Source organism: Drosophila grimshawi, unplaced genomic scaffold, assembly GCF_018153295.1.
Source record: "Drosophila grimshawi isolate 15287-2541.00 unplaced genomic scaffold, ASM1815329v1 contig_1377, whole genome shotgun sequence".
Classification (NCBI taxonomy): Eukaryota; Metazoa; Arthropoda; class Insecta; order Diptera; family Drosophilidae; genus Drosophila; species Drosophila grimshawi.
Window position 1 is genome coordinate 15,031,325 of NW_025062900.1, and position 13,676 is coordinate 15,045,000.

The 13,676-nt window shown below is 40.7% G+C and overlaps 2 protein-coding genes across 2 annotated transcripts in view; both read right to left on the minus strand.

Moving 5' to 3' along the window:
* The window catches only part of LOC6562565 (neurotrimin), a 63,651-nt gene that overhangs the window by 46,331 nt on the left and 3,644 nt on the right, over positions 1-13,676 (minus strand). The window contains exon 2 of the mRNA XM_032736699.1: positions 10,678-11,042. Within this exon, the coding sequence (XP_032592590.1) occupies positions 10,678-10,798 (121 nt within the window). The 5' untranslated portion in view covers positions 10,799-11,042. The remainder of the gene's footprint in view (positions 1-10,677; positions 11,043-13,676) is intronic.
* LOC6562562 (DNA replication ATP-dependent helicase/nuclease DNA2) lies at positions 788-4,755 on the minus strand. Its single transcript, XM_001988071.3, has 3 exons — positions 4,177-4,755; positions 3,053-4,117; positions 788-2,587 (listed from the first exon to the last, which is right to left on the minus strand). Exons 1-3 carry the CDS (start codon positions 4,723-4,725, stop codon positions 869-871), a joined length of 3,333 nt encoding a protein of 1,110 aa, XP_001988107.1. The 5' UTR covers positions 4,726-4,755; the 3' UTR covers positions 788-868.

A 13,676-nucleotide genomic window follows, 5' to 3' on the forward strand; every position in this document is an offset into this window, starting at 1 on the left:
CTACAATATATGATTATATATGTATTGGAATTGGCCCAGATATTAAAGAACACCTTGCTTAGCACGAGCTGAAAGCAAAAAAGTCAATTTGTAAGCCATGTAAATATAAAAAACTACATTCAAATACTTCGAGCACTCTCGACTGAAGCACACTTAACCAACTCACTGTGTGCGTGATTTGTAAATGCACATTCGTCCATTGAAGTGAAGAGCTGCAGCCATTTATCAGTTACACTTAACTAATGTGACTATGAAATTTCGATTCTACTCTCAGCCGATTACAATTATCTCAAGTATGGAAAATGGAAGAGTTTTTCCATTTTACAGAGCATAGAGCACACTAAATTGTTTTTAAGTAAGAAAGCTGTATTCGAGCTAGCTGCTAATCCAGCTACTCAATTTATTATTCTGGTTTTATTGCCAAATTTTCCTTTAAAAGTTAAGCGTGTGAACATGCCTGCACATGTGCAAAAAATGATTGCACCTGCTGATAGTAGTTAGAAGAATATGTTTTGGACTATAACATGGGTGTCTTTTATCCTTCTCTTCAGAAAGTTTGTGCAGTTGGTGAATAAAACGCATAACGGTAGAAATTATCGATCACAGGAAACAAACTTGATAAGTCAACTTACAGTCTGTGAAATCTGTCGACCATAAATAAGAACAAATATATATATATTTATATACCTTATGGCGTCGGGAGATACTTCATTCTGCCTGTTACAAAACTATTAATCCTTTAATCCATTTGACATGGGTTCAGGGTATAAAATAATACAAAATTGATATCATTATAAATTATAAATAAAAACATGCATATATTTGAAAGTGGGATAATGAGGCAAGCCAAAAAGTTGTCTTCTTTCACTTAGTCGCCTCTCTTAGCATGGTTGAGCTCATCGAGCAGCGTCTGCCAGCTAAAACCCATGCGACCGTCGGCCAAATGCAAGCGACAGCGATCGGGAATATGTTTGAAGAGGCGCTGGAATGGCGTGTAGCGTTGCAAGCAGCTGACATCGCCTAGAAGAATTAGCTTGTGCTTGGCACGCGTAATGGCAACCGTGAGACGACGCTGATCCTCGAGGATTTCGGCCTCACGTGACCGTTCCGCGGAGTCGGTTGAGCTGCCCGTTTTTGTGCAGCTGTAGATGATTAGATTCTTATCACGACCCTGATACTGATCAACCGTGTTGAACTCGACACCGTTTAGATCTTTGCCCAGCTGGCGCAACAGCTCCACTTGAGCGCGATATGGTGCAATGACGCCAATGCGTCTTGCATCATAGCCAGCAGCGAGTAATTGATGCAGCAGATGCATAACAATCGCCGCCTCACAATAGTTGGTATATTTGGGCGGACGACGCGAGCGAGCAGTGGTCGGCACTATTCGATCCTCACCGTAGTGCTGTTCAATGGAGTCGCCGGTCTGGCCCAACTGCTTGCTGGCTGCAGCATAGTCTAGGCAGCGCTGTGAGCAATCCGAAGTGTCCAGCAGCAGCACAGCCTGCTCCAGATGTGTTTGCAGCGCACGCTGCACCCAGGCGCTATTGCTATTGCTAATCAGTTCCAATTGCAGCCTGGCATTCTCCACCTGCTTGCTGGCACACTGCAGCGCCTGGCCGTAGGTCAACTCATTGGCCAGTCGAGTGATGCTGCGATTCATGCGATACTGGAGTGTTAGCACCGCCGTCGCCTCCTCACAGTCGAGACGCTGGAACAGTGTCTCATCGGCGCCACGCTGACGTGCCTCACGACTGCGCACCAGCGGTGGCAACTGCTCCGGATCGCCGACGAGTATGAAGCGGGTGCAGTGACTCAGCGCACGCAACACTGTCGGCTGCAGCACTTGTGTCGCCTCGTCCACAATGCAATAGTCAAAGTGACGCTGCTGGAAGAGAGCGTGTCCGGCGCCCAGACACGTAACGCCCACAATGCTCGGCTTGTGCAGGACTTGCGTTAATTGGTCCACCGTTTCGCAATTGGAGGTAAGCTCGGCCTCGCTAATTGCCAGCAACTGCGGATGAATCCGTGCACTGTTGCCCAGTCGCAGCATAGGTAGATTATGTGGCAGCAGTCGCAACAGCAGATTATCCACAGCAGAATGCGTTTGCGCTGTGATTAAAACACTGCGCTCCATCAAATGCAGCAGTCGCACAATGGCCACCAGTGTTTGGGTTTTGCCTGTTCCCGGCAGACCCTTAATCAAGAGATGTGTGCTCGTGGTGAGCGCTCTCAAAGCGGCCAGCTGTTGCACCTTGTTCAGCGGACGCAGCATGGGTCCGCCCTTGCTTCCAATAATGCGTGGCACAACTTTGTGCTGCTTTGGCGGTGTCCTTGCCACCACGATGGAACGCAACTCAGCGGATTTTTCACTGGCCTCTAGCAGCAGCGCCAGATTAGTGTAATTAAAGCTGGCAAAGCTTTGCGACTCATGCTTGTCCACAATGAAGCTCTCGTCTGTATAACGCTGGCCAAGATCACGCTCCAGCTGCACGCACAAGCTGCGCGTCTCCAATCTCGTTATGTAGCCAGCGGCAATGGCCAGACGTGAAGTGCAGCTAACGGTTACATATTCTCCCAGCTCAAACTGTAAATAAATTTGGACTTGATTCGGCACTGGGATAAATACAATGCGTCTAACTAGGATTACCCACTTGGATATTTGTTATGTAATTGCCCACATTTTAAATGGAATTTGAGAGACCTTATTAAATTAGTTTACAACAAGGTAGATATAGGATCGGATATATTGAAAATATAAAATGAATTACTTTATAAAATTATAATTCAAGAACTTTATCGAAATTTCTCTATAGAATTGATGAACTTTTAAGAATGCATAATTTCGTATTATTAATTTTTCGCTACGCATGTACAAAAATTAGATTTTTACTAATTTCAATCAATCCATTTACTTCTGTAAGCAGCCTAATTTTTAAGTCTCTTAATCAGGCTCAATCAAATATATATAAATATATTTAAGGGCAATTACATAAAAATGTTCCCGTAGATTATCATAATTAAACGCATTGCAGACATTTTGAGAACTCACGCCGCTGAGATTTAGATTGAAATCCTTATCTGCCTGTGCTGATAGCACCAACTTGTGCTCGAAGCGTCCATCCTGGAAGCGGGCCTTATGCCCCGTGGGCAGCTCCAGCTGATGAATGGCGCGTCCCTGCTGCTGGCGCCTCGCAGGCGTTTCAGTCCAAAGCGAACGCAGCTGATGCGACTGACGCGCCTGTTGCTCCTCGAGAGCTAGAAGGCCGCACCAGTGCAGCACATACTCATTATCTGGCTGGCCAAGATGCGATAAGACTTGCGGCATTAGGCGGCGCAACGGATGCGATTCACTTAGCTCCAGCTGAGGATCGGTGCTGGCAAAGCTGCAACAGAGTGTGGCATAGGCACAATTGCCGCACGCACTGTGATGTGAGATGGGTTCAGGCAGTTCAAACGGCTGCAGCAGTTTGCCGGGCTGCTCGGGCAGCGAAAGTGACACCGATTCTTGTCCAGTCGCTGGCAGCTGAGCGTCGCGTGTTAGATAATGCGCCAGTTCGTTGCGCAGCAGGATGAGATCACGCTGCTCGTTGCGACCCTCGCGCACCTCACGCATGATGCCCTCACGCAGATAGAGCAGCAGGCCGCTTCTCGTCTCCTGGCCAAGCGCCGAGTGCATCAACTGATACAGCAACAATTGGCCCTTGTGCTCCATAGAGAAGCTGGCGCGTCCTGTTTTCAACTCAAGCGGAATTGGATGCTTCTTGTTGCGCACACGTACGGACACATCCACTTTGCCCTTGAGTCCCATTTGCGGCACCCACAGATTCTCCTCAATATCCTGTATCTGTTCAATGCGACCAGCGAACGTTTCCGGCAGCTGTACGGCTGGAGATTCACCCTCCAAATACTGTGCAATAAAGGCAACAATAGGTTCCACAAATTTATGCAATTGCAGCTCGATCTCGGCACGACTCAGCTGTGCGGCATACAACTGCTGAGCGAGCTGAGCGCTGTGCAGCATTCCCTGCAGTGCATCCTCAATCTGTGGCTTGCGACGCAATCGCTGTGCGAGCACCGTTTGCAGCAGCTCATGCACCAGGGTGCCTATGATCATCTGCAAATGGTATGCTTATTCTATATATATTATACACATGATCGAGGACTACCACTTACGACCGCATTAGCCGAGTCCACGCCGCGAAAACGATCCTGCAGCACCGCTTTGCGCCGGCAGAAAAGAGAGCCGGTGACTGAAGTGCTGGAAATCAAAAGATCCGGATGTATCACACAATAGCCATGCTCCTTGTTGATCGCATAGGCAGCCAGTGTGGGTTGCCAGTGCGCCTGTAGCGAGAGCAGATCACCAGTCTGGATGGGTGTCTGGTTCCAGGGTGCCTGCAAATGGCAAACAGCTTTTCCAGCTTCCTCCTCCTCGCCGCTCAGTTCCAGGAGCAAATCATGCGTTTTGGGCAAACGCTCCACATGGCGCACCACACAGCGTTGCCAGCCGCTCAGCTCTAGGCGAGGATTTGCGCTCACAGCTGCATCCAAGGCACTCACATCGAAATCCTCGTCGTCGTCCAGCAGAAAATCATAATTTTCCTGTTCTTGGGGCTGCGGCGGCGTTTGAGTATCGAGATCGATTTGCTTTTTGTACCTTTTGCCTTGTGCCGGCAGATTTTCGACCTTGCTGGGCGATAGCACTCGCTTAGCCGCATTCATAGCTGTTTGCTTTTACCAATATTCTCAAATTAAACTATTTAACGCATATTATGTATTTATTTATTGTTCGCGCCAAAATAAATGAGTCAGTGTGCAGACACTGGTTGCTGCACATATTTACAGAGATAGAGAAACTGAGCGAACGTTCATTTAGTTCGTTCGCTCATTTTTGATTCCGATAACGCTTCGCTCAGTTCTTTTCAGTCCGATCGTTTGAATCCGATCATTTGTTGGCGCGCGCTTATCGTTTGCGGCTGAATAGTTGCTCGAAACACATAGCGGCGGTCTTTTTTCTAAAGTTTAAATTATTTTGCTAAAATTAAATTAAATACTGCAAATTAAGAATCTAATTAAATAAGCTGTATATGTTGCATTGCAACACGAGATCTTCAAAATGTAGAAGACCATTTGGCATTAATGGATTTAAAAAACATTTTAATAAAGATTAAGTTTCAGTAACTTTAACGCAATCGACAATTATATATAAATACATTTATTTAAGAAAGATCTTATTTAGATTAGAATAAAATGTAGAACCAATGACCCTATTTAGACAAGAATTAAGTGCAGAAGAAAGAACTGCAAGTGTAACGAGAAAAAAAAACACCCTTGCCATTCACACCTTTCCAGCTCGTAACCCTTATGATGCTCATTAAACTGAAGACTAATTGGCCAGTCAGGATAACACGTCCGAGACATAAAATGCTCTTAAAAACGAACAGACTTTCACTGTCCCAGTCGCAGATTGTCGGTGTCTCTATTGTAAAGCTGCAGCACCCGACGCAGCACCAGCAGCAAAGGGGACGCTGAAACACGAAAATCCGCAACTGCTTGTGGCTGTCAACTAAATTTCATATGCAAATCCTTGGCCCTGACTATCGCTACCTGATAATCTACTTGATTTATGCGGCTACACTGGGGCACACAGACAACGCTAATAATGCCCTGCCGCCTGTGGCGTGCCGGGCACATCATTAATCTCGGGCTCATGCGGGACGTGGCCGACTTGGCCACATGGCACTTGGGCTAGCTGTCCAGCTGAATGTGTGTGTGTGTGTATCTGTGTCTGTGAATAGATGTGTGTGGCAGCCACGCGGCTGACCTTCAGCATAATAATTCAATGTTAGTGCTGCTGGACGGATTTTGTTCGCACAGCAACAAAGACACGTGCTAATTGCTAATCAGAACAGATAAGACAACGAGCTGCCCTTTCATTTCCACCCCTCCTCGCTGCTCAGTCCTCCTCACGTTCCCTACCGCCATTAAACGATGCTGTGAAGCGAAAGGCATTTTATTTTTAATGGCCATTGAGGCACTTCCTTAAAATGCTTCAACCATTTGGTTGCATTGCTTATCGCATACAGCTGTCGTTCTTGAGTTTTTCATAATGGAAAGCACAGATTTTGTCCCCCCTTTCTTTGGGTGTATTTGTGCGTGTGTGTTTTTGTAGTGGGAGGGGGGTGTGTTGGGGAGACTGACAAATGATCTTTGCTTATGGAAATAACTCACATTGTGTCTGTCATCTGGCATTAGAATGCTGCACCCTACTTTCAATCTCACTCACTCCCTCTCGCTCTCTCTTTTTGTATGCCCTTGGTGAGAGTATTTTTATTTGGTGTTGAAATTTGTAACGCATTGAAAGAGAATAACACCGAATCCAAGAAGTATATTCATATCTCAACAACTTTCTTGACTGTCGTGTCAAAAGTGATCAAATTTAAGGTGCTAAATGATAAATGTTTTCGAGAATCACAAACATCTTAGCTGAATATAAACAACAACAAAAAATATGATATTGTGATACATAAGCCTAAAAATAGCTTATTGAATCACATTGCTTAAGATCAATGCTCCAATCTAAGATTTGGCAGAGACATTTTATTGAAAATATATAACTACTTTTTGTTTGTGCTTAACGTAATCACTTCCATTTATTATTTAAAAATCGCCTTCCATGCCTATCTAATAAAGGTCTGAAAGGGTATTTAATATTCCACATGCTGAATTTAATACTCTTGCCATTCTTTCACTTGTTATAGTTATAACCACTTGACTTTTCGAGGGCACTCTTTCAGTTTCATTTCTTTTCACATGTCAACAAAGCCATCAACACATTTCACACGCGCTCCTTTGTTTAAATGTCACATTACATAATGATACTTAACACATAGCACAGACGTTGGGGTTTGTAGGGGTGGTGGGGGGTGCTACATTAGGGATGGTGGTGGAGTGTGTCCTTTTTATGGCTGGCGCGCTAACAAAAGGAAAAACATTTTCGACGTTGTCTTCGTTGTCGCCACTTAAATGCCAAATTAAGTGTAATTTTTATTGTGTTTACAGCGCCACAACAACACCAACACCAACCAACCAGCAACAACAACAATTTCAGCACTTGACAAATTTGATTTTTCCTGACTGACTTTGTTACTTTCCGTTACGAGCCGCCCCTTGTCATCACTTGAATGTCGTTTGTTGTCTTGACTTCTAATTGTTGATGTAATTGTTATGCATATGTGTGCCAGAAAGAGACAGACACCCCGACAAGCGACATGAGATTGAGCAGGATAGAGCGAGTGCTGTCTGCTGGGTTAACTAATTTTAACTGCCGGCTAATTGCTGCTAGTTGCGAAGGATACGCTTAAATAGAAATGACGACAACATTTACGGCCAACATTTTGACGAAATGAAATCAAAACGATTCTGAAGCACCTTGACGGCGGTGTGCAAATGTTTATAAATGACTTGCTTTCAAATAGCAAATGAAATTATGACTAATTGGCAAATATGATTTGTCAAATCATGTTAGCCAAATTGAAAGCAATTATCTGTTAAACTCACATCCCCACCAAAGCATAAAGTAATGGATGTGGATTTGATGCGTGATCTATTTAGGAGATTGTCAACAATTCAACATGTCAAATTCAGATTGCTTGAGCTCGAGAAAAACTTTATAAATGATTTAGGTAACCGCATTTAGATAGAAATAATAATTACCATATATACATGAATACATATTCCACCCAAAGGATCAATACAGAAGTAAACTCATTTTATTTTTTTAACTGTAATTCAAGAAGTTCTGATAGTCTTTCCAGAAACATAACTTTCCCAAATATGAAACGATTTTCAAGAATCAGGTCGTTTTAAGAATGGTTTTATCCCTTCGTTAATACAGCATTTAAAATTGAAAACTGGATTTCAGCTCCAAACTCATGCTACAATTATATCCTCTAAAAGTCGTGGTCAAATTTTTCCAGAGCCATAACTTTGTCAAAAGTGAATCGATTTTCAAAAACCAGGTATTTTTCATAATGATTTGACCGTTAGATATATATTGCAATTGAAGTTGGACACGCGATTTCAGCTGTAAATTCTTGTTAAAATTCCCTCAAAAAGTCCAAGTAAAAATGGTTCATAACTTTCCAAAGCCATGGCTGTCTAAACCCTCAAGAATGTTGGGTCCGGAATTCGAGCCAATTATTTGTCAGCATGTACAAAAAGTCAGTTCTCAATTGCAGTGCGACAAACATCAGTATCAAAGTCAATGTCAAAGCCAAAGTTAAATAGCCCATTCTGCTTTTATGCGCATTTTCAGCAACTACAAGTGGATGCCACTTGCGAACTTTACATTAGCCACTTGATACACAATACACAGTCCCAAAAGGCTACACACACACACACAGCCATATTTGAAGTAAGCCACTAAAAAGTCATCAAAGTCACACAGCTAATTCGTTAGGAATGTCAAAAAAGAAAAACAAACACACAAGTTCTTATCATAATTGACGCTGACCACAAATAAACACACAAAAATGCCCACACACACACACTTATTTACGCACACACGCACATTTCACACGCCGTCAGCCTTTGTTGCATATTTAGCGGTGCAAATATTTGGGATGTCAGGCCAGAAGTATGCACACATATATATATATTTAAATATATTTACATGCTCATGACAATGTTTGGCATGGATTTAACTTAACCCCAGCATATCACTTATGGTGTCTCCAGCCAACCTACTCCTAAAGGGCCACTCCCCTCCTTGCCCCTTGTTGTGGCGGCAACACATTTGCTCATTAGCATTATTGCCTCCGACTTCACTGTTTGCTTGTCTTTCTCGTTTTCTTTTCTGCCCTCGCAAATGAGAATTTCATTAACGTTATTAATATTTTCATTGTTGAGCATTTTGCATGCCTTCCAGCTGCCTCGTAGTTTGCTATATACATATATATACATATATATACATATATATATGTGCCAAAGTAATAACTTGATTATGACGTTGACTTGGCTCACGTTTTTGTTGGTGCTGTTTTGTTTGTTGTTGTTTGCTTTTTGTGTTTTACATTTTTCATGGCTTAATAATTGCTCATTTCAACTGCAGCTGCCTTTTGTTTGGTTTGTTGTCGTTGTTGTAAACAATTATGAGGCCACTTAAATAAATTTTATTGCCTTCAGGCATTGTCCTGGGCCGCCTACAAACAAATTGACAATTATTTCGCTCGTTGGCCAGCCCCAAAATGACAAACGAGCGGCCAAAAAGTTTTCGTGCCATTTATTAGCTTGAAAGTTTTGCGGGTGTGATTTTGATTTAGCTTCGAGCCAAATACTGCTAAGTGGCAGCACCAACAGCAGTGGCAGTGGCATCAACAGCAGTGGCAGGACCAACAATAACAACAGCAGTTGCCTAATGAAGTTTTCAATGGCCAAGCAGTTGAGTTAACTCAACTTTGCAAAACAATTGAGAGTTAGCGTGTTGAATAAGTGGCAAAAACTTGACATTTGAGTTATGAACGTTATATTTATCTTTACTCACTTTGTAATAGTGAGCATTTTGCAAAGTTATACCTGATTATATTAATTACTGCAATCAGGTAAACTTATCAATCGCAAATTGACCCCATAAACAAATACGACTGACATTTTGATAAAGGACAATAATTGGGGGAACAGCAAGCTCAGCTATCCAATTAAATGCGCAATTTAAATAACTAGCATCACTTTGGCCAAGCTAAATGCTGTTTTGTGGAAAATGTCCTATTTATTATATTTTGTGTGCTGTTTGAAACTTATTTCATAGATGCATGCGATTGCAAAAAGTTTGTGGTAAAATGGTTATAGCTTTGAGTTGATAATTAGCTTCAAATCATATTTTAGTTCTAGTTTATGAAACGTTATATTTTGTTGCTCAAATCTGTGGCATGTATAAAATAAAGCCATAAATAAAGGGGTGGCCTTTAGCAGAATAGCTGGATTTACATTTACAGTCTAAGCTATATTAACCATTTATCCAATCAAGCATTTAAAATATTTAACCTGAGGGTTCATAGCTGGATAAAATACAGCCGACGTTAACGTAAAGTAATCACTGAATAAGTAAGTGTTTTCTGAATAATAAGATACCCTTGGAGCCATATTTTGTATAAGTCTCTAACCTGTGGAACTGGGATAAATAAATAATAATATTAAAAATTGAGGTTTATGAAAGGCTTGCCTATTATTAAATATTTAAAATACGCTAAATTCCAACTTAGATAAATTAACATCATTCAAATAGATAGCAACAAGAACAAGTTACCAAGTAAATTGGGGACACACAGCTAATTTTAAATTTAGCAGTTAATCGCTTTAATGCACGCCTATTCAACTATTCAAATATAAACACATCACATTTTAATTTCCATTGCGCTGCCACTGTTTTTGAGCTTGTAGCGTTGTTAATTTAGTTATTGCAACCAACTAGAAATCTAATGTTACATGTTAAACAACAAGTGAGTCGCATTTGTGCAGCGCGGTTTTTTGGGCGCCCTTTACAATATAATTGTTCAATATAATTAAATAAATAAATTCAACATATTGCGCTGCCGGAAATATTTATGAGGAAGCCATACTGGGCTGTCACAATGCAATTATGTAATCAAATTATGGAACAATTAGTAGACTCACCATTGTTAACTGTGGAGCCGCCAACGCTGCCGCCCACGTTTCCGTCGCTGCTCAGCGCCAGGGTTGTCAATGTCTCGAATATCAGCAGAGCTGTCAGCATGATGAAGAGTAGGTTGCACATTTTGGACAAGTAATTGATACCAAAGTGTCTTCCAATTGTATGATATTATGCACTAAATTTACTTTATATTTTTGAACTCTTTCAATTAACGCAAACTTTTTATCATCGCGAAAAGCACGTTTTATATATGGCCTCTTTTAATTGGGAGTTTGTAGCGTGTTGTGCAACGTGTGAGTTGATTTAAATGTTGCACATTTAATTAATTCTCAATTTCTTTGTTGCTTCTTTTTTCTGGTCTTTTGTGCTGCAAATAGAGGGAAAAAAGAAATTATGAAATATCATGAAATATTTTATCAATGGCGGTCATAAATTTGCTGTTAAATTAAGAGACACGCTCCAATTTGCTGATACATTTGTGTATATTTAATACAGAGCCCGAAAAGCCGACTTTTCTGATTTATTTGCTAGCCAAACAGCGTGGTCAAGAAACAACAATAACAGCACCATCAGCTTGCGGGACGGCGGTGGTAAAAAAGCAGTGAAAATTCTTGATTGAATTTCGCCTGACGTAAGCGGATTAAAAAGAAATTCTATGAGAACAAAACAAAAAAAATTAAATAAAAATAAATAAAAAACACACACACAGCAAACAAAAATAATAATAAACCAAAGTATAAAACAAACCAAAGCATAACGGTCAAGTCATAAAAACGCAACAGACAAATGAGAGCTGCGTGCTTGGCAGGGGCAATCAGCAGCATACAAAAAGGGACACGAGCCAAAGGATTTTCAATGGGCAACTTCCGACACGTATCCACTGACTACAGGATGTCTCCACAATAACTATAACTAACTGAGGCATCCGCACGTGGAGAGACAATTAGCATGTAGTTATTAAATTTATATACATTTTGTACATATTTGATTTTGTCTCATTTACTTGTCTACCTTTTCATATGACTTTTGCTGCATGTGGCAGCTTATCGGTTTGCCTTCGTGTTCACTCTATAAAATGTTCATAAATGAAGCATCGATTGCACATTATGAACTACCCAAAATCGACGCTATTGCCAATAACTCTGCCAGTGGTCTAGCACTTGAAAAGCGCTTAACAGCTTACCCTATTGCTGTAGCCATTCAAGCCAGGCAAATGCCATGGCCATCATCATCATCATCATCATTATCTTCATCATCAAATCCCTCGTCAGTCTCTTAGTCTCTTGGCATCATCGTTTGCTCGGCTTTTGGTTTGCGTTTGCATATATGACAAGACGAATGTACAGACATGCCCTTAGTTTCATAAATACCCTGGACTTGAAATCCTACAATACTTTCTGACTGTATAGAAATAAAAAAAAAGGCAACAAATACTACTGGAAATATTTAATAGTAATAACTAAATGAATAAATATTATTGTTAACTGCCTTTCATTATATAATTTAAGGTTCACTACGAAAAAGAGTTCGCAAGATTAAATTATATAATTCACACTAAATTGCAAGATAAATGAAATTACTCACTTAAACTAATTAATAGTAATTATTATATATTTTATAGATATTATTATTGACTGTATTTCGCCATATTTATGTAAGGCTCATACCGATTATAAGGCAGATAAGCTGTAGATTAAGACAAAGATGAAGTTAAAACTTTCTCGTACTAAATTTAGTAGTTATAAATTTTTAAAAATAATTACTGATGTTAATGGTTTTATTTATATTTTCAGATGCCTTTGTTTTACTTTAGCAGCGCTGCCATTAAAACGGTACAGAAAACAAGACAAAGAAGAATTTTAAAAAATAAGAGTAGAATTTAAGAATTCATTCAAAGTAGTCAAAGTAGAAGAAAAGTTTGTTGAGTTATAGTTTTAATTAAGTACATAAACTGCATTTATATATGTATATTTATATAGTATGAATTATAAATTCTATTGATCTTAATTTATATATTTTGTCTATCATTTAAATTTGAACAATAAAGAACTATTTTATCTCATCTTTTTTCTTAAGGTATTTGCACGTCAATCAACTTACAACGCTGTCTCCATGTTTGACATTTTCTTTTAGCCTGGTCATGTCATAAGCGCAAAGCAATTTGCTCTGTCAGCTGTAGATCTATGCATAGACTCCGCTCTGTTCCACTTCACCACTATGTCAGTCAACTCCACTCCACCCTTTTCACACCACACCAAACCAAACCACACCACACTACTTCTGTCCACAATTTGGCCCTCAAACTGTTCGCTCTATTGCAATATGAATGCATTTTAATTGAAATGCTGCCGTTGCTTTCTTAACAACAGCTGTTGTGGTTTTCTCGCTGCATTTGTATTGTTTTTATTAGGTTCCGCTCTGTTTTGTTTGTCTTTTGTCCAAGTTAGTGAAATCAATTTGTTAGCTTAATTGAATTTTGGCATGCCTTTAAGCCGCAGCCGTTCAAGCACCAAAAAAGCTGGCCAATTGCAATTTGCCTGAGTGTATGCAACACATGTATGAGAGACATGTTTGACATGTCTATTAGACGCCAAACACTCACACACCACACACACACACACACACACACACACACACACACACAAGCATGCAGAGCTATGCATGTTTTAAAATGTTGTTCACGGCCCAACGATTTGGTACAAGGCAATGTGTCCCTTTCCACCTCTTCCCCCTTTCCAGCAGCCCCAGTTCACCTCAGTTCACCCTCGTGCTCGTCAGGGCAGGACAAGCAGCATGCTTTTTGTATTATTGCCAAAAGTTATTATGCTGTGGCATTCCATGAATTTTGCTTTATGCTGCATACTTTGCGGCTGGTTGAGAGTTGTACCAGTTGCTGATCTTGCTGTTGTTGTTATATTGTTATTGTTACCGGTTTTCTATTTGCTTGAAGAGAACTTTAAGCGCGTAATTTTTGCAATTTGGCTAATAGCGAAAAGTCAAC